Source organism: Protopterus annectens, chromosome 4.part0 (assembly GCF_019279795.1).
Source record: "Protopterus annectens isolate FY-2018-M chromosome 4.part0, PAN1.0, whole genome shotgun sequence".
Taxonomy (NCBI): domain Eukaryota; kingdom Metazoa; phylum Chordata; order Ceratodontiformes; family Protopteridae; genus Protopterus; species Protopterus annectens.
In genome coordinates this window covers 849,657,426-849,680,285 of record NC_056733.1, presented here as the reverse complement: position 1 = coordinate 849,680,285, position 22,860 = coordinate 849,657,426, and the positions used below count along the sequence as shown (strand labels likewise).

At 38.4% G+C, this 22,860-nt stretch overlaps 1 protein-coding gene across 7 annotated transcripts in view; it reads right to left on the bottom strand.

Annotated features, from left to right (window-relative positions):
- The window catches only part of ARHGAP44 (Rho GTPase activating protein 44), a 1,795,121-nt gene that overhangs the window by 101,211 nt on the left and 1,671,050 nt on the right, over positions 1-22,860 (bottom strand). For all 7 annotated transcript variants that reach the window (XM_044068802.1, XM_044068796.1, XM_044068800.1 and 4 more), the window contains 2 exons: positions 20,704-20,849; positions 11,851-12,228 (listed from right to left, as the gene is read on the bottom strand). In XM_044068802.1, coding sequence (XP_043924737.1) covers positions 11,851-12,228; positions 20,704-20,849 — 524 coding nt within the window. The remainder of the gene's footprint in view (positions 1-11,850; positions 12,229-20,703; positions 20,850-22,860) is intronic.

The window sequence follows — 22,860 nt, the reverse complement described above, 5'->3', positions numbered from 1 at the left end:
TAATAATGGTGGGGAATGATGGTGAAACTGGACTGTCCTCAGGTTCTTCATCTAACCCGATAGACATGCCTGGAGAAGGCTGGACAGCTGAAAAATCAGTATAATTTTTAGACTTATTTCTTAGTGGTGGCTGAACATCAGGGCTGGTGGATTCAGAGGAATATGCTTCAGCTGCTGTTTTTCTAAACAGACAGAAAGGGAAGACAGATGCCTGCGTAAAGTTTTCTGTATAAAAGCTTGAACAAATCTCACACTAAGTATGGCCACGGGCAACACCAAAACAAAAAAGGCACGTTTCATATTTATTGTTATGGTAGTCTGCCTCCCACAATCCTCACGTTTTCCCTTTCTGGATGACATGTAAAAGGCAATACAACTCAATGGAAAACATCCCAATGGGACACTTATCTTTAGAAAGCTCCATAGCTGTATACATGCAACATACAAGTATAGACTAAAATGGAAAAGTAGTGTTCCAACTGCTGACAAACTTCTTAGATTAGGTGCTTGTGCATCATTTACATACACTTTAACCATAGGGCATATATCTGATGTATGGATCCTGGAAGGAGTTAAGGCTTTGCTACGATGGCTGGAAATTAGGCTATCTGCGGCAGAATATTCCTATTTGTAAAGAGTACTTCAGCAGTGATAAGGAAGGACATCTAGACTAACAAATCAACAGACCTCTTCAAATAGAAGTGACTAATCAGGAAAGCCTAAGTCATCCCAATGAAGATCATACTTCCAATAGCATTACTGAGCCATTCTTCTAGCAGTGAATGTGTTTGGGTACTTTGGTACTGGAGAAATGGCAGAACATTACCAACTCTACCTCAGCACTGCTAGGAATGACTCAGAGTTAGAAGTATTAGAACACTTTTTTTTTTTAAAGAAAGCTTATATTTTCAATAAAGTATATGTTAGAGCATAAATTATTACTCCTCAAATGCATTCAGACCTATAAAGAGCATCCCAATGAGTAATGTGCATGGAGTTTTTACAAAAGCTGTATTGAAAACATTTTACGTAATTTTCTGAAAACTCTTAAACAAGTAAGGGGGTTTTTGGACATGGTCTACTCCATTCTCTGTTGTGAATACTGTCATGAAAAGACTCTTGATCATGACAGTCCACAGCTTTTGACTATCATGGAGAAAGTTCCAAAAAAAAACACACATGCACACACGCACACACACACACACACACACACACACACACACACACACACACACACACACACACACACACACACACACACACTTTTACTCATGTGTGTTAGCCTGTCGATATATAAGGATCCTCTAGTGTCTACATCTACTACTGTGCAGAGCAATCATTGCCTGGTTACAGAACACCTTCGTTTGGCAATGGGCCATACATTTCCTAATGTTTTGACCTTGTTGGCGCTCATTATCTATTCATGTACACTAGACAGCACTTGTATCCCATTACAGACAGGCTTCCCATGTGTGATATCACTGTTATACTATTTCAAATCCCTACTGGCTTTCCTGAGGGATAGCAGTCATAACAGAGCATCCGTGCCCCAGCAACTACAACAGTGGGATACAGGAAATTATGGGGAGTATCCATAGTCCTGCCTTCAGTGGTACATAGTGGTAATCCACAAATAGTGGAGCTATGTCCTTGTGTAAATAAGGTCAGCACTGGTCATTCACACTGACTACAGAAATATGAGGAGTTTGGTAAACACACCTCCCTAGGGCAAAAGTGCAACACGTTTAAGGCATAAACATTAAGGTAAGTGCTATTACACATTTGTGTATTGCTACAATTCATAGGGATAAACATAAAGGGCCTCATTAGCATGCAAAATGTGTAAATCAACCCTGATCTTATGCTAGTAAGAACCAGTTTAATGGCTAATATGAGAATTAGGTGACAAATTAATTAGCAAACTATAAGGGGGAAAAAATGAATACTTAATGCCATACTTTTTAAAAGGAGATACGATTACTGATTTCACGTCAAAAAATGTTTGCGTTACTGTATTTTAGTGGTTGTGCATATATGGGCAAACTACTGAAGGGATTGTTGGGGGAAATAATTACTTTTGGTGTCAGTGAAGTGCTCATGCATATATGGACAATCTCCTGAAGGGGTCACTGGGGAAATGTCCACTTTTGGTACTTGTGCATAATTGGTGAAACTGCTGAAGGGATCACTGGAGGAAATGTTTAATCTTGGTAATTGTGCATACTTGGACAGACTACTCTAGAGGTCATTGTGGGAAATGTTTCATTTTGGTGTTTGTGCATACATGAACAAACTGCTGAAGGGACCATTGGAAAATCAATTCCTTTTGGTGTCATTGAAGTGCCTGTGCATACATGGGCAAAGTACAGAAGGGATTACTGGGGGAAATAATTCAATTTGATTTATGTAAGCGATTGTGCATGCATGGATCATGTACATGGATCGTGGATTGCAAAGTATCTACAAAACACACAGCAATGCTTTTAAGAATGGATGTGCATATGGCATGCCTATTGGGTTATGAATCACAAGAACACTTCATTAGCAATGCCGCACTTTACACAATTTCTCATTTACATCTCTTTATACTTAATTTTCTAGCACTCATTTGCAGGCATTGCACATTTCCGTAAATGGCCTCTATGGATAGCTAGCTAGCTACATTCACTATCAAACATCACAGATAACCTTACAGTGTTCTTGCAAGGACTATGAATACCACCCAATGTTTGTAATTTTTTTGTGCCCACTAACTCTGTGGCCATGTATTTACACACAAATACCTAGACACACAAACTTCGGTGGTGATGCTGCGGTAGTGTTGTCGCCTCACAGTAAGACGTTGCCCTGTTCGATTCTCAGCTAAAGCGTCTTCTGTGTGGAGACATGCGTGAATGGGCGTACCTTCGTTGAAGGTTGTGCGTCAGGCCTGGCAAGTCGGTACGTAAAAATGTACTGCCAATCATTAGCGGACCAGAGTTCCGCTGTGGCGACCCCTAACTGGGAAAAAGCCAAAAGATACAACAACACACACATGTGTGTGTGTGTGTGTGTGTGTGTGTGTGTATGTGTGTGTGTGTCTGTGTGTGTATGTATGTACACACATATATATATATATATATATATATACACATAGAAAATCTATCTATATAATCTAATCTATATACAGTGGATACAAAAAGTGTACACACCCCTGTTAAAATGCCAGGTTTTTGTGAAAAATGAGACCACGATAAATCATTTCAAAACTTTTCCCACCTTTAATGTGACCTATAACCTGCACAATTCAATTGAAAAACAAACAAATCTGTCAGGGAAAAAATATAAAAAATGAAAAACGTACAATAAGCTGGTTGCATAAAGTGTGCACACCCTTAAACTAATACTTTGTTGAAGCATATTTTGATTTAATTACAGCATTCAGTCATCTTGAGTAGGAGTCTATCAGCATGACACATCTTGACTTGACAATATTTGCCCACTCTTCCTTGCAAAAACACTCAAAAATTTGCAGATTGTGAGGGTATCTCTTGTACACAGCCCTCTTCAGGTCACCCCATATATTTTCTATTGGATTTAGGTCTGGGCTCTGGCTGGGCCATTCTAAAACTTCAATTTTCTTCTGGTGAAGCCATTCTTTTGTTGATTTGGATGTATGCTTGGGGTCATTGTCATGTTGAAAGGTGAAATTCCTCTTCATCTTCAGATTTCTAGCAGATGCCTGAAGGTTTTGGGCCAAAAGTGACTGGTATTTGGACCTGTTCATAATTCTCTCCACCTTGACTAAAGCCCCAGTTCCAGCTGAAGAAAAGCAACCCCAAAGCATGATAATGCCACCACCATGCTTTACTGTGGGGATGGTGTTCTTTTGGTGATGTGAAGTGTTGTTTTTGCGCCAAATGTACCTTTTGGAATTGCAGCCAAAAAGTTCAACCATGGTCTCATCGGACCATAACACATTTTCCCACATGCTTTTGAGAGACTTGATGTATGGTTTTGCAAATTTTAGGTGGGCCTGGATGTTTTTGTGTGTAAGAAAAGGCTTCCATCTTGCAAACCTCCTCCACAGTCCAAACATGGAGAACATGGGAGATTGTAGTCACATGTAGTACACAATCAGTACTTGCCAGAAATTCATGCAGCTCCTTCAGTGTTGCTGTAGGTCTCTTGGCAGCCTCACTGACCAGTTTTCATCTTGTCTTTTCATCAATTTTGGAGGGACGTCCAGTTCTTTGCAATGTCATGGCTGTCCCATATTTTCTCCACCTTTTGAAGACTGTCTTCACTGTGTTCCATGGTATATCCAATGCTGTGGAAATTGTTTTGTACCTTTCTTCTGAGTGAAACCTTTCAGCCATGAGATCCCTTTGATGCTTTGTAAGCTCTCTGCGAACCATGGCTTTTGCTGTAGCAGGCAACTGAGTAAATTTCAGGAAATTCCTACTAGGATAGCTGAACTTTATTTGAGGTTAATCAGAGTCCCTTTAATTGATGGCAGGTGTGTAGCCAAGAAGACTGAATGTTGTAATTAAATCAAAAGATACTTCAACAGTGTATTAGTTTAAGGGTGTGCATACTTATGCATCCAGCTTATTGTATGTTTTTTATTTTTTATATTTTTCCCCTAACAGATTTAATTGTTTTTCAATTGAATTATGCAGGTTATAGGTCACATTAAAGGTTGGAAATGTTTTGAAATGATTTATTGTGGTCTCGTTTTTTATATCAGAAAAACCTGGCATTTTACCAGGGGTGTGTACACTTTTTATATCCACTGTGTATATATATATATATATATATATATATATATATATATATATATATATATATATTAAAATACACATACACGGACAACACATATACACATGCACACATACCCACACACACACACAAAACCCCTTTTCCCATTTTTGCACATAGGGTTTGAATGTCACTTCAACAGTGACAGTCTTCTAGAGCCAAGATTCATACTGCTATGTGGATAGCCCTGCCACAGTTGTTGCTCTTTCATACCACTCACATGCATGCACACTCACACCAGTGACCAGTTTAGAGTGCCCAGTCCACCTACTGCTTGTCTTTGGAGTATGAGGAAACTAGAGCACCCAGTGAAAACCCATGCGAACACAGGAGGGCATGCACACTCTGTTGATCCATTGTGCCATGATTTATATATACATACATACATATATATATATATATATATATATATATATATATATATATATATATATATATATATACACACACATACATAGAGAGAGACATAGATACATAGATATATATAGATGCATACACATATTTATTGTAGAACACAGTGCCAGTTTTCACTGATGTATATATGAAAGGGAAGTATGGTTAGATAAAATGTAAACATAGATGCAGCAAATATCATATCTAGAAATGTTATTTTAGCATTGTGATTAGAACTTTACTTTAAAGTGTACAATGTAAATAAACCTGTGTCTTTAAGGTGTATGGAAAGGAAGGATAATCTCAGTCAATTCAGAATTGTTGGCCCTTCATGGGGGTAGATTTTGTGCCTGGAACAGCTGTTCTGGGTGAATCACTGTAGAGTAAAGACACATCTGGAGGCAGGCGCCAGAAGGAACCTTGATATCTTCCCCATCCATGGCAAAACAGAAGGAAGAGAAATGGTGAGAAGCTTAGATGGACTTGTTAAAAGAGACTGTGTCCCTGCTGTATGAAGCTATACTTAAAGGTACATTCATTTGTTTGTTTTTCAAAGTGAATTATTTGGGAAGAACCTGTATTTTATATTTGTATTTGATAAAAACATCATTTTAGCAGACTAAGGTCTCTGATGCATATTTATATTCCACAACATACATATGTGTGTGTGTGTGTGTGTGTGTGTGTGTGTGTGTGTGTGTGTGTGTGTGTGTGTGTGTGTGTGTATGTACATATATATATATATATATATATATATATATATATATATATATATATAGCTAGATAGATATATGGGTCTACTTCTTCTGATTGAATGTACATTTCAGCGACCATTAGTTGAGCAACTCCATTTGTCTGAAACTACAATAATGCGAACACTTACTTCCCCGAACTACATAACACCAAAACTACAAATATGGAAATATAAAAACTAAATGCACACAATGCTTAGCATATTTGCAGGGGGGCAAGCCCCCCATGCCTCCCCCACAACCCCTGCAAATTATATATACTAATTCTAAGATTGCACTACAGTGACAGCAAGGGTAGAGTTCCTTATCCTGACTGTAGTGCGATTGCCATTTAAAAGTTACGTTAAATATAAAAACTCTTTAACATACCATAAAGACTGCTGACACTACAGTAACTTCTGACATTGCCTTAAAACTGGAATGGATCAAAGATTAAATGCATTTAAAGGGACAAATACATCAAAAGACGTTATCAATTTCGAAGACTTAGCTTCTGGTAAAGGGTATTTTTGACAATCTGCAGTGTTGCACAAGAGGAGTCAGTCAACTAATGTTCGCTGAAATGTGCATTCAGTTAGAAGAAGTAGACCCATACATATATATATATATATATATATATATGTATATATACAGATATATACATATGTACATATATATAGATCTACATATCTAGATATATACATATCTAGATATATACATATAGAAAGCTATAGACTGATAATGTAGAGAAAGAGCGAGATACAGAGCAGTTGCTGTCAGGTGGTGTATCCTAATTGCTCATGATGTGTTTGCATAATGTAATAATTACTCATGTTAAATTCCCCAGGGACACCTTTTAGTTGCCCCTTCTGTATGAGGCATGTCAATACAATGTTTGGGCAGCTATACAAAGTAATTTTCCTCCTGAAAAGTGAAACCTTCCCTGCCCACTGTTCCAGTAGTTTCTGCTAATCAAAACCATACACAGTAACACATTATCTGAGGCACCAGGGTCTTCACTGGTTTCTTATTTGTTTTCAATGGGACTGAAGAAGTTTCCGGACCTGTGATGGAACTGGGGATCAGTTGTAAAGTGATGACAGGCCACACCAGAAAAGAAGAGACTTAAAGCATCACGATACCAGAAGTAGTTTGCCAAGAGCCTTATAGTATTTCTCAGTGAGGACCCAACACTGAACCACTGCAGCAAGTAATAAAAACTTAACTCATTAACCCTGACATCCCCCATTTAAAGAGGTATTACATTCCCAAGTGCTGGCAGACTGGATGGCAATTGCCAGGGACTGTCTGTTAGAGTATCATTTAAATGTGAGGAAATACTTTAAACGAAACAAGCAAAGCAGCTTTTGACAAACCTTTTTAATTTCAATGATCTTCTCACATTTCAACTTTTAAAATCATGGCACTGAATACCACAAATTCAATACCATGACTACACTACAATGTAATAAAACCATTGTGTATGGTCTGCCTTTAATGTGCTATAGGCCTAAATGACATATAGTAGTCCATACAACTAGGGCTGCAGACTTGAACCTAAACACAGCACAATCAGTGCTGTAGGAGTGAAGGAGTTATTTGATGCTTAGTAGCATCAAATAATTTCTTGTTAGCCAGTTGGCACACAGGTTAAGGTTGCAAGCTTTATTTCTTGTGGTAGAGGGTTTGATTCCCTCAGCCCACATTTGCCTCCTGTGTGACCTCGAGCAAGTTACTTAAATGTATGTTGCTCCCAGGTTGCTTTGAAAAGGCACTGCGTCCAGTGGGCCTGTTTAAAAAAAAGGCAGGAACTGAATAATTTATGTAATGTCGCTTAGGGTACACGATATATATAGCAATATATGTGAAGTAAAATGTTTATGTTAAATACAGTGTGATTACTTTTATATGAATATAATTTTAACTATGTCACAAGTTTTAATTCAATAAAGGTGTTTGGAAAAAGAACTAATAGGGTTATTATAGTGTCAGTTTTTAAAGATAAGTAAATTAAGTTTTTTATATCAACTAACATACAACACCTTAGAGAAGGCAGGCAGTTAAGGAAGTAGTTCTGAAACAAAAAGCAGTAATAACTTTATTCACACAAGTTAGTCTACCTGTTCAGATAAATTTCAACAAATGTCAAATGAGAAAAAAATAGATCAGATTCTTCGAAAGGAAATCCTTAAAATAATAAAGATGATTTTGCTTTTCATTTTCTTCCATTGCATTTTCTACAGGGCATGGTAACAGTCTCTCTCAAAATGTGATGGTGAATTACAACCCCAAGCACCAATGACTGGCACCATATCCAATTTTAGAATCAGGAAGAACCCCGTAGAACATGTAATGCACAGAGTGCTTGCTTCTCTTGTCATTAGCACTCACACCTAACAAGGTCATGCTGTTCAGTCTCTTAAAAGAATACATCATGACATAATAGTCAGAACAGATACAAACAGCTGTAGCAATGGCCAGAACAGATGCAACAAGGAGACTGAGGTTTAAACCACTCAGTCCCACTTACGGTGTGACCCACACATCACTAAATTCACTAATATAATAAAAATAATATATATATATATATATATATATACATATATATATATATATATATATATATATATGGGTTCACTACAGAATCCCGAAATACTGAAATCCCGAATTTCAGTATTTCGAAATTCTATAGCCTAAACCTTTAAATACCGAAACCCCATAACCGCGAAATTTAAAATCGCAAACCTACAGTGCAAATACACCACACACATACACACAAAATTCCCCTACAGTCAAGCAAACAATCCTACACTACACACCCCTACTTATATGTAACTCCAAGATCACACAATCACACACACAAAGGTAACTCACACACACACATTTCACAGCCCCTTGCACACACACATCACAGCCAAAACATACACTAACATACACTAAAGCCCCTAACCAACATACTCATACGTACTTACCTACACTTACACCTATGCATTCACACACCACCAGAAGCTCTGAATTTCGTTATTTTGAATTTTGCGCTTCTGGTGTTTCGGAATTTCAAGGCTTTGGTATTATAATTTCGAAATACTGAAAGTCAGGATTTCAGTATTTTGAAATTATAAAGGGAACCCATATATATATATATATATATATATATGTGTGTGTGTGTGTGTATGTATATATATATATATATATATATATATACATATGTGTATATGTGTGTGTGTATATTATCTATACACACACACACACACATATATATATATATATGTGTGTGTGTGTGGATCTACTTTTCTTTGTCAAAATGTTATTACTTCAAAAAAGAAAAGTAGATGCCCATTTCAGCGAAAGTGCATTTCAACAAAAGTGCACTTTTGCTGAAGTCTAGTCGCCGGATTGGCTGGCTAAAAAAAAAAAAAAACATCTTTTGCAGGGGGGCAAGCCCCAATGCACCCCTCCATTTTGGGGGCTGTTCCTCCCACACCCTTCTACTTAGATATATCAACTCCGAGATCGCATTACAGTGAGGAAAAGGGAATATTCTGTATTGTGATCTCCGTACTCGGTTTTCGAAGTTTCAGTACTTCGAACAAGTGGTCTCACACAAGTGGGTTTTGAAGTACTGAAATTTCAACCAACAGAAGTATATATATATATATGTATATATATATATATATATATATATATATATATATATATATATATATATATATACGCACACAGATATGCACAATTTCAACATGAAACGACACAGATGTACAAAGCTGTAAAACTTTTATTTGCAATTTATGGGTTAATTCATTGTTGTAAGGTTCAACCAAAAAGTTTTGAATTTTATTTAGTATAACATGGAGAATTATGATTGAGTCTCCAGTCATAACCATTAAAAACTGTAGTTGTGTGTGTACCATGGGAAGTAGTTCATCTGGGCTCTCTGTCTTATCTCCTAAAAGGGTCAAGTTTCTTTTTTACTCTTTCTCCAGTTGCAGGTCACCTTTTCTGTTTATCCTTACATTCACACACCCTGTTTGATTGTTCTTATATTCATACTTGCCCCACAGTCCTATGATAGCATTCTTACTTTGTCACTGCTCTATGCAGAGCTGAAGAAATGATGTTGTTATTCTGCATGATCTACAGAGCATTTTTAAATCATCTCCTAATACAGTGATCTCCTAGTGATTCATCCTCCATGCTTCAGTCTTGCTAAACTTTTTTCTCTAAATCTACTGAAACTTTGCAGATGCATTTTATTGCATTTCTGTGATGCCACCATAAATCTTTTTCTTATCTTGTATTAAATTTCCCATCTATCTGCGGGATTCATTTTTTGTTTAAGTTAGTGGTCTTCCTTTCCCAAGCATCCTTCTTCTCCAGATGCATGATTTAAATTCCTTCCTTATTCCTTCTTTAAAGGGGTGTCACAGTGACGCCACTGTCCCCTTTGTATCATTTCCAGTGTGTTTCCCAACTAAATATTACCTGTCTTCCTATATTACCATATTACTGTTCTCGTGGCACATCTAAATGTTACCCACTGTGAATTCTCACTGTCAGCCACTGACTGTCTTACACCACGTGCTCCAACAAATGCGCATTCACTCATAGGGGTTGGCTTAACTGGGTGAAGGAGAGGACTTATTTTTATGTCCTGGCCTCTACCTGAAACTTTCATGCAGGAGGAGGAAGCCACACCTTCTCCCTGAGGAAGTAATCTGATAACACAGTCCAACCACCTGCTGCTACTCAAATTCAAATCATATGTGGTTGATCTGCCCCAGCACAAGGGAACAAAAATATTAGTAGCCATTAGCCATGTACAACTTCCTGTGGGTCACACTGTAAGTATATATCTTGAGATTTAAAGCTGGGTCTCCAAGTCACCAGCTTCATATGGAAGAACCAGTCTGCCTCACAGAGGCATTACTAAATGTGTATTCTTTCTTGGTAGTTTGGTTGCATCACAATGTGCCTTTATTTGCATTTTGAGCCTCATGACGTTGTGAATCAGTTGTGGAACACTGCTCTGTTTACTGCAGTGCATGTAACACTGCCTGGATGAAGGAGGGATCTTATAACATGTCAGTCTTTTTAAGGTTTCCTTCCAGGAACATTTAAATAAGGTATAAGAGACAGGGTTATGACAGCTGCTTGCACCAGCCATTATTGACAAAGGCCTTTTGGGAATACCTGAACTGCTTGCATACAATATACTTATTAAATGTAGTCGACATATTGCAGCGCTATCTGTCTGATACAGAAGTCTACGTAAAATGCTAGGAAATAGAACAGGGTTATTATTAAACTGTAAAACTGGAAACGACAACAACAACAACAACAACATTTTAACAGGACAAAGGCGGATTAAAGTAGTAAGGATAAATCTAATGAAAAAATATATGGGAAAAGCAAGAATGTTCTATTGTACTTTAGAGAAGACAGAAAAAATAAACAATATTAAAAACATTTCAGTCCACATTCCTTATATCGTATCTGTAGTGTTTTTGTAGGTATTCAGTTTACATTTATCTGTACAAATGCACTAATTTTCCATTAATAATGTCTTAACAGTTCATTTGCTTCTAAAACTTATTCTGTACCTGAAGTCATGATACTTTTTTACAACAGTATGTTGCCATAGCAACTGGTTATGTGACTTTGAGATATCTTAAATGCAGGTCAAACAATGTTGAAATATTATAATAAAATGTTCTTAGACATGCCAGTTTCAAAAAAGTAAAAAGCAAAAATAATAAAAACACGAGCCACTTTTTGATAACTGACTGGCACAACAATTTATGTCAGTGTTTAATACATATTAAATATCAGTGAAGCACCCAAATATTATCAAACGATATAACGTAATAATACAATTCTGTTGTATTATTTAAATACATAAGTTAATGCGTAAATTAGTAGAAAGTACCTGTTGACATGCTTTCTCCAGGAGAAATTCCATCTATAACTGGATGTTCCATGGACTGAGGACTAGTCCCAGAAAGGCTTGGAGTGGGAGGCTGGGGAGGTGGTAAGGTGGGTCTCTGTCGTGGCTTAGGAGTTGGACGACTTTTGGTTAAGGTGCTTGTCAAGGAAGGAGGTGAGGAAAGGCTTGGCGTTGCTGCTGGAGATACAAGGCCAGGAGAAAGAGAACAGCCCTGTGTGTAACTGATCCCATATGGTGATGGAGTGCTGGGGGGTGTGGGAGACAGACTGACAGGAGATGGCTGGCCAGGAGACTGATCAGCTGTAGCTCCAGGCTGACCAAATGGAACTTTAGGTGGTATTGGTGCCAATTTCTTTGCAGCTATTGAAAAAAAAAGAAACATTAAATAATGTTGAAATACTATAAGAAGGAGGCAGAAAAGCACTCTCACCACTGTTCTGTATCTTACCATTTTAATATAGTTCACTTTTCACATTAGATAACATCATATTGATGTGGCTAAACCCTTGCTTCCTGGCAAATGATTGTAACTATATATTAATTAACAGGCACTGTACCCTAACAACTGTACTATGATGTAATTAGTTATTGTCAAAGACAGTCAGATGTATGTTTGAGTAGTCTGAATTGTGAAACCTGGACTGAGAAGTCTGGAATGCATTGTCTTTTAAATGCATCGAGTCATCATTTTTCATATTATAGGGTCACAGTACAGTGACTACACAGACTGTTACAGTACTATATGGCCATGGATCCAAATCCACTGGCATGGAACGATACAGTCCTGACTATGACTCAGTTGACCAGAGTTAGATTAGTGGGTCAAGCACTTATTGGAGATGGTGTGGGGGAGGACAGCAATGTTGACAGTTTCCTGCTTGCCTTTCTTTGGGTGTGTGTGTGCGTGTGTGCTCAAGAGATTAAGTTCATGGTATAATCCTCGCAGGGCACAGCAGAAATTGCACAGAGGTGCTTGTCTTCAGGAGGGGCAGGATCAGTTGATCAAATCTCGCATGGCGGGATGGGCATGCATTGCAAAGTCTCATTCCATGCTAACCTCTGGATGTCAATCAAAATGCAGGGGAAAGTACAGCATGACAGAAAACAGAACTCTGTAATATACGGATAACAGATCCAGTGCCCAGTTTGCTCAAGTCTCCCCTGGAAACGAACTGGCTGTGCATCTCAAAGAAAAAAAGGTCCAGTGAGCAGCAAGAAGAATGGCTAGATGGTCAGTGAGTAAGCTCGGGTAAAAAGAAAAAAAGTGTATTGCTATGGACATCAACAACATGTTCTACATGATCAATATTATCTATGAGATTCTAGTAATCCTCCGTACCACACTGCACGTTTAGGCAGGTACACAGTGGGACTCTTTGACTCACTTCTGCTTATTATTCAGGGCAGTAGAACCATGAATAAACTGGACCATCAGCTGGGATAAGTAATATATTTAAATAATGCAAAAAAAAAGTCTTGAACAAACTTACAGTAAAGCTCTTAGAACACTAAGAAAGAACATACATTTTATAGAAAGTAAACCATATACAGAGACACAGGGCTGGCCCTAGCAGTTACAGGACCCAATATGGGCCATTGTGGTGGGGCCCCTCTGCTGATGCCTTCATTGACCACCCTATCCCTCGGCCACTTCCTTGCTTCCTGGAATGAAGACTATTTTGGATTAGTTATCAGGAATATATGTTATTACTGTGAAATTAAAATAAAAAATACATTTGTTTGGTGGCTTATATTTTTGTATTAAGACATTAAAACAGATGTAAATTATTGGGCTCCTGGATTACTCCCAGATCCAACATTTCCTATAGTTCTACTCTCAGGGTTTGCTTAACTTGCTCAGGCACACTATAAGGGGCCTGTTTGATGAACCATTTGGACCCAGAGTCTTCATGATGCTTCATGAAATGGGTATATCCTGACTTACCAGTAAACATGTACCTAAACTGTTGTAGTACTGCTCAGATGTACTGAACCCAAGTAGGAGATAGTGGCACACTCTACCCCCCACCCACTGTATTCCCACCCGACTTCTTTTTTCATTTTTTCTCTCTGTCTCCTTCACATTCTATGTCCTACAATCTTACAGAAGTAAATACTTTGATCTTGATATTATTTTCTGTACAGACGTATTACACTGTATGACAATGTGATAGTGTACAGGTACTTTCTGTACCTATTTTGCTGACTGAATTATTGTATCACATCTGTGTATAACTGTGTTCATTTATGCCACCTATAATCCTGTATTTTACCTCTCTGCATGCTTGCTCTTACATTACCACTGTTGCAGTGATATTGATTAAAGTTTATTTCTTTGGTTACATGTCTTCCATGCTCAGCCTGAAAATGGTCTAAATTAATTAATTAAAATAAACTATATCTTTGTAAGTTATGTATATTAAACACTTATGTCTTTGGGAGGTGCTGCTGACAATACAAGCAGATCATGCTACTAAACTGCAGACTCATTTTGAAACGTGAAACCTGGTAAAATGTTTTAACTTGTCTCAATTCCCAGCTCTCATCTTCCATGCCCAATGTTCTCAGCTATCAGGAAGACCATGGGGTTCATAGGTTCATAGGTAGGTACTAGGCTATCTGCCCAAAGGCATTTATAAGCCTAGCCAGAATGTGTTGGCTTTCGCCACCCCCTTAGATTAGTTTCCTGTGCCTCTGTCCAGCAGAGCCATTGAAGTGATCCATGTGGCAAACTTTCTGTTTCCCATCCACTCGCCAAGGTTTCTCTTGAAGAGGGTTAGCGAGGAGCTCTGCCTAATGTAGATTGGAATCTTGTTCCAGAGCATGGGAAGTCTCTGGGACAGGAATCTATCCCTCCAACGTGTCCTATTTATTGTTGTGGTGAGGTTTAGATCCCTGAAGCATGTGGCTCGAGGGGATATGGTTTTCTTTAGGTGGAGCATGTCCATCAATTCTGGGTTGGACATGGCTTTGTATGTCAGGCAGAGATCACCTCTGAGTAGGCAGTATGCAACCGAGTACAGCTGGAGTTTCTTCAGTCGAGCTGCATAGGGCATCTGCTTGAGGCCAGTGATCCTCTTGGTGAGGTACTTCTGTGGTCTTTCCAGTTGTTGCAGGTGTGTTGTAAGGTACATCCCAAATGGGGCATTGTACTCTATGATGGGTCTGATGAGTGATGCGTAGAGAGGCCCAATGACCTCTTTCAATCTGGATGCAAATGCTTTTGTGATTAGGTGGGCCACATAGAAGGATTTTCTAACCACTTTGGCAATGTGATTATCAAAGGAGAGGTTACTATCTACTTTGGTCCCCAGATCGCTTATTACATCTTCTGTATTTAGGGGGCTTGCACCTCTGTGGTAGTTTGTGGGTACTTTGTTTTTTCCAAAAGGGATGACTATGCACTTTTTGGCATTTAGCTTGAGGCCATGGTTTTGACACCAGGTATCTGTCTCAGTGAGACCCTTTTGGAGGATGTCTGTGTCAGCCGGAGAGTCAATTATAGCCCCTAGTTTGCAGTCATCTGTGAACTTGGTCAACCATAGTCCTCCTGTGCTTGCGTGTACCTCTGAGAAGTATATGCTGAACAGGAGGTGTCCTAGGACTGAGCACTGGGGAACGCCACTTGTAACCGGTTTAGAGTCAGACCTTGCTTCCACAACTCTTACCGTGTGGGTTCTGTCCATGAGCCAGTTGGCAACCCATCTTGTGACATAGGAGTTTATGTTCAGGCTGGTGAGCTTGTCTATAATATCTGAGTGGGGAATGGTGTCGAAGTTCTTTGCGAAGTTTAGGTAGGCTGTGTGGACCACCTTCCCCTCATCTACAGCCTTGGTAACTGTCTCAAAAAAGTCCACCAGGTTTAGGAGGCATGATCTGCCCTTAACAAAGCCGGACTGGGTAGGGTCCAGTGTTTGGAGGTTCCCAACGTCTCTGTTAATGAGATCCATGATGATGCGCTCCATAGCTTTGCAGACCAAGCTAATCAGGCTTATAGGGCAATAGTTCCTGGGGTCTGTTGTGGCTCCACCTTTGTGGAGCAGAATAACTGTTGCTGTGCGCCACTCTGTGGGCACATAGCCTGTGGAAAGGCTGAGTTTAAACAGTGTGTTTAGGTGAGGGGTTTGTTCATCTTTGAGCTCATGTAGGACGTAGCCTGGGACACCATCTGGTCCCATCGATGCTGTGTTTTTGGCTTTGGAGAGGACTGTTTTAACCTGAGTGTCTGTAATTTCAGGGGCACTACATTCTTCTAATATAGTTATAGGCCCTTTTTAGCGTGAGAAGGGGGTGAAGTTTGCACTGAAACTGTCTGCCAGGATGTTGGCTATATCGGTCGGTTCAGTGTATTTTGTGCCATTCTGCACTAACTCCGAGCAGATCTGAGAATTGCCACTTAGATTCTTGACATAGCTAAAGAATGCCTTGTGGTTATCTTTGGAGTCCATGGCAATTTTTCTTTCGAAGCTAGCCTTGGATGATTTTATGATGGAACATAGTTTCTTGCTGATACTGATCAGGGATGTCTTCCCATCTTGAGGCTGCATTTAATAGCTGTGGGAAGACTAGGGGGCAGAAAGAGCATGAATAATTTCTAACATTGTAGCATCCCTTTTTTTCATTATGGGCTTCCAGTCTTCTCCTGCACTTGCTCTGCATGGCTAGAGTTTCTTATGTAATTAGGTCTCATACTTTGTTACAAAATCAGTGTGTTACTACAAACCACACAAAACAGGTGAACATCCTCAGAGTGCTCAACAACAATTGTAATTATCTCAGGCCTGTCCTAAGAAATTACATTGCTCACTCATTATCCACTTATAACTATTTCTAAAAGTGTATTTTTTTTATTTGCCCTTTGTTGATCAGGTTAGTGTCACTATGCTAGTAGTATCTCTTCAGGGGAGATCCAAAGTGGTATTTATACTAATCAGGGGAAATTTCCCTACTCTTTTTGATAAGTGCCATGGGATCTTTTACATTACCTGAGCTACCACCAGCTCAGGCACATGGGACAACAGTTTAACATCTTTTTTTTAAGGAAGGCACACTTAGGAGTGCAGCATTTCCACTTACGCTGCATTGCTGTGTCAGTAATGAGAAATTCATGTAATTACCTGATGTGGGACTAGAACCTACAGCCTTCCAATCTTTCAGCACCAAAGGCAAGTGTGTTTTCTGTTGAGCCACTGACACTACAAAAAGCTTGGTAACTGTTAAACTAGGTAAGTGGACCAATACATGCAATCCTTTTCCATCCATATCCCAGGTCACAAGGGCAACAGTAAGGATAACTTAGAGTAGTTACTAAGCATCATGTTTTGGCAGGTGGCAAAAAATAAAAATGCCTTTAGGAAATTCACATGGATGTGGAGAGAGCATGCAAAATGCCACAATTTCTTCAGCTTGAAATAGTACATTTCTGGCCAAAACTCTGCCCAGGCATGTTAAACTATTTTCTAGCTATAATTCTTTGCTTGCCATCCTATTTTGTATGTGACTCTGAAATAGTGATATGATTGCTGTACATTCAAGTCAGACTGGCTAACCATTTGAAATGTAACGATACACTACAGTGAATCCCGAAATAAAGAGACTGAATGGCCAAAACAACAGACTTACACATCCTAAGTCTGAGATGCCATTTCTCGGAATATTCCCTTTTCTCCAAGGCATGGCAGTCTTGGAGTTGGTACACATAAGGGGAGTCTGAGGGGTTTGCAGGGGAGTCCCCCCCCTACATAAAGAAGTTTCAAGGAAAAGAGCATTTTTTTTTTTTTGAGATTTACTCTTCTCCTGTGTTTTTAGTCTTTTTTTTTTGCTTGTTGGCACTCGGCATTTTGGGTGCTGACATTTCAACACCAAGCCATCAAACTGTTTCTGTTACTGTTTTTCTACCTTTAGCCAAGTGAATCATTTTTCTCTTCACCTCTGGCTCCTACCTTTCTATATACATGCACCCCCCCCCCCCCCACACACACACACACACACACACACACACGTGCCATATTTCACTTGTCTGGGATTATTTTACTCATAGCTAATACTGAAGGAAGCATTTCTGTGCTGTACTACTGACATTCTAACATTATATCACAAGTCTCAGTGATCTGACGCTATCTCACATCACTGTATCTTACTCCGTAAGAAGAATACAACAACTCTAGAAACTTTCTGGGGATGCTGGGGGATGAGCTGGGTTCATAGAGCTTAGGGGGTTTAAGATGTAGTTCAGACTTACTGGTGTTTTTTTCCACATTTACTTCTTGTAATTGCATTTGCTAGCAACAAATCATGAACCCAATGTCAGCAAGAGAAGCAAAAGAAAGCCCATCAGCCATCAGTCTTCAAATTAAGCTGGGTCTTATCTTCCAAGACAGTAACTGGAGAGGTACAGAAAACCAAATAGTTAAATAGTTAATCCAAGCAGTATGGGGTTGAAAACATTGCTGAGCATTCGGGACCAGCAACTGACTGCTATGGGAGCATGAACAGTTAACACTGTGCGACGTACAAGAGGCAGGAATCCACAGTTATTAACAACACTGGACCAGCCACTAGTGCTGTGCATGACAGTAAATGTTGTCTGCTGTACTAATGAGATTTCTTATTACAGCAGAAAGACTACCAGTAGGAAAATGCTTTGCAATTTGCTATAGTAGGTCTCTGTGGCAAATATCTGAACCACGTAAGGCATAATGATTCTGTTATACCCTAGTGTGGGACCCCCCCGAGGAAGTAGGGCACTATAGGGTCAAACAGGCCCAAATGGCCTAAGACTGTCCTTGCACAGATGAGATAAAGTCAAGCAATATTTTTGTGCACATTTGGTATGCTGCAGATCAATTATGAAATAGCCAAATAACTGGGGAACTTCAGTAAAACTACTTTAACAAAAAATTAAGATGATTGTTGTGTAGTCTTAAAGCATCAAATTAATGTCTAGATAATCACCTATCATTCCCTGTTCCAATACTTGACTAAAACGGAGCTGTAGTTAGGGCTAATACAGATTATTTTGCAAAATATGAAAATAGAAAATTGAAAATGATTATATTTCACTATCTACAAAACAAATTAAAAATTATTTTGTCATTTCATTTAAGACAAATAGTTTATATCTTGGTACAGATGTTCCAAGAGAACTAAAATTCTAATTAACTAGAGTGCCACTTTGCTGGATAGTTTAAAAATACATTTCTTTACATCTGTTTTCTGCAAGTTTAATTATGCACCATTTTCTTTGAAAATGTGATGATGGATTGAACTTTTGTATCTTTGTCACTGTTAGGTAAACAAAATGATTCCAACTCTATTGTAATGTCTTATGATAAAAATACGTTATCGGGCTAAGGTATCTCCTCAAAGGCTCCTTAAAATATGTTATATTGGTGTTAGATAATGCATTTCTTTTTCTTGTATAGTAAATACACTAGCATTACTGAGTACATAGCTTCCTTGGTTCTGTGTGCTGCATCATACCTTATTAAATTACTTTGAGTTAGTAAAAATCCAAGATGAACTACTGTCTTAAATTCATACTTGGATAGCATGAAAAATAATATTCTAAACGTAAACATGGACATTAAATTATTTCTGTCATTGATCCTGTCCATCAAATAACTTCATGTCTGTAAAAACTGTTGTTCTGCTTTAGCCCTCTGTTTTTTCTGAAGTTGGGAAAGTGAGTCACTGGCTATCACATCATTAGCTGGAGAAAGTTTTTTTTTTCATTAAGTCCACTTTCCTCCATGCAAATGTACAACAGTTGATTTGTACACATTTCCACTGTTGTCTACATGCTGCTTTCTGCAGTATGTCTGGTATATACATCATAATACATTGCCATGGAATTATTTTGATTGGGTGAATTCAGTTTAACTGAAAGTGAATTTGCCAAGAAAATAGTGCCAAAACAACTTCTGGTGACCTAATCTGAGATTGCACAACAGTGGAGAAAAGGGTATAAATGGAAAACTCCACTGTCGGCAAAAGTTTTTTTTTTTTGGCACATTTCCTTCAATATGCTGTTAGTCAAAGAAATGGTTGTCAGTAGACTGACTGGCAGCCATTATTCCCACCATATGAAAGGGGCCAAGCATGTCTTAAGCATCCCCCAAATATGTTCCAAATGCAAGACAGCAATCCACTGCACATGCAGTCTTTGCCTTACAAGGCTCACACCTGAGCCACGGTCGGCAACAGCCTGGATGGATATCTACAGCCAGCACATATGAATATCATTATGGATGGGAGGTAATTTAGGGCCTGTAACTTGAAGTAACTCTATATGCATGTCAAGTAATAGCTTGGATAGACTTATTTTAAACTGCATGTAAAAGTCATGTTGCATATTCATAGTTAAGGCTGTATCCTGATGTGCTATTATAAAACTTAAAAGACCAGTCTTTATCTCTATAAGACAGATTGGGTTTGTATGACACAATCACACCACAGTTTCCACATAAATGGGATTTGCAGCCTAATCAGCAACGTATTGCATGCATTCGATTTTGAAAGCACAGTGATTATTAAAACCTGTTAAAATTTCAGATTTCATTAAAACAACATTAGATGGTTAAATAAAAACATTACACTATATTATCCAGTCTAAAACATTGCAGGTGGCAAGTTGACAATTTAACTGTAAGAACTTCCTTCATCTGGGATACAAGCATGCACATTTACTGCTATTGACACTGAAATAGACGACTCAATATTTCTGCTGCCACAGTTGCTAAGCACTGTAGTCTTGTAAAGTGTTTCCCTGTACATTCAGCTAATTAAAGTTATGGTGGATTTGCAAAGACAAAATGGGAATGTATGAAGCCATACCTTTCCTAATAGCATGAGGACTCAGGTCAGTTGAGGGCTGTCCTGTGCCAGCTGTTTGTTGTATGTTGCCCGATGAACCTATTTGGTTAGTGCTAGGACCTCCTTTCTGCCCAGTGATGGGTGACACTTCTTTGTTTTTCAAATTACTAAAAAGGAATAAACAGGTCAGTCATGTTCTACATTCCCTAGTAACAACCAGAACAATCTCAGCACGTATTCTTCTATAATTTGACAGGCTGTTCATATAATAATAATAATAATAATAATAATAATAATAAAAAACTGGCACTGAGTCATTAAAAAATAGGTATTGCTATGAAATTGCTTTAGCATATGTAGGTGGTGTATAGTTCTTTCAGAATGGTTGTTCTACAAAATTTAAGACAAAAAGAGATAAACCCTTATGATATGACATAATTCCTGATATATTTCTCTCAAAATCACAGCAAATGCTATGTTTTAATATTTGCTATTCATGGAACACTGAAGGATCAGTAGTCACAAGTGTTATTCATAGACAGGATATGATGCTTGGATAACAGACCAACAGATTTCCTACAAACAGGATGCAATGAAAGGTTATAGACAGCGCTTGCTTAATGGACTGTTTTTAAGTACATAACCACTTCAGTGGTGTCTAATTTATAGTGGCAACTTTTTGCTTAAAAACCAGAAGTGCACAAATTCCGAAAATGTGCTATGGGAATGACAGCAGATCTTTTAAGACAATGTTATAAAGTTGGAATATAGATCCTTCTGTCTGCGTCTATAAAGTCAGCCTCTAACATTTTGAATGTTAAGTTTCAGTTTGATTTATGGTTTGGTTCAAACATCTACAAACCTTATTACTTGTTACAAGCTCCACAATGACCTCTTCAGAAGTTCATTCCTCCTAACACAGTGTAACACTATTCAGACCAGAGAAAAATAGACACCAAATTGCAGCAGAGGTTCCACTGAGGTAAGTTAACTTGCTAGATAAATGCCAAAGCTAGAACTGTTCAGAACAACCATTTTGCACCACAGTTGCTTCATGTAAGCAATTCCGTGTCAGAACATTATCTTAAAGGGCCCAGAATGGATTCCTCTAGTTACAGGGACCACAGTTTACTTCTCTTTTGCTACCATATTTATCCTTCCCTTAAAGTGAGGTTATCCTTTTTAGCACTTCTATTTACACTGCTCAGCTTTCAAATAATTACAGATAAGATCTTGACTTTTTGAATAGCAGAATAAAGGACCTGGATATAAATGTTGCAAGTACATTGTAATGGTAGCATAACTTGATACTTAGAGCAAGAATAACATAGTACAGTTATGTCATTGCACTTGGTAATTTGGTGACTGGGATATGCACACCAACTCAGAGGGATTTTTCTCTGAAATACTACTGATTGTCTCATTTTACTTATATATCTATCAATAGTTACCTCCTGTAAGCTTTGATCCCAGGACCTCCTTCCCCATGTACTAAATGAAACAAGTGTTGTTTCTTGCACATCAAAGTGCAGTCATTTAGTGAAGCTGGTTGGAAATGTGTTCATATTTGTCAATCAAAATATATGTTTCCCCTTTGTTTCGGGCATGAACATACTGTAACGTACAAATAATCATACAAATATATTACAAAGCTTATACCCAGTGAAAAACATAAAAAACATACAACACAATCAGACAAAATAGTACACTAATGGCTAGATTCCACAAGCTTTAGGGCAGAGAAGTGGAGCCTGTCCACTGAGAGATGACTAGTGTCCTTACTAACATACAGCGTCACACTCCATATGTATGTGATGCAGAACAAGTGGAATGTCAGGGCTGTAATTCAGCCAGGAGCTATGGACACTGGTGCAGCTCCCCTACCTATAACAGATATTGCTCCAAAGTGTTTCATTATATCTGTGCAATACTGGAGCTTCCCTATATGCAATTCAGAGGCATCTTATTATGTATGCATGGAGCATCCAGACAGTCTCTAGTGCCTATCAACCAGCAAGCAATTGTACATCAGTGCAAAGGCATCTTGTTAAATACAAATGAGGTCTCCAGACAGTCTGTGATTCCCAAACGCTTGGAGCCAATCACAGTTCATGCAATATAACACCATCTCATTATGTATGCATTGAGTATCCAGACAGTGTCTGCTACCTATCTAAC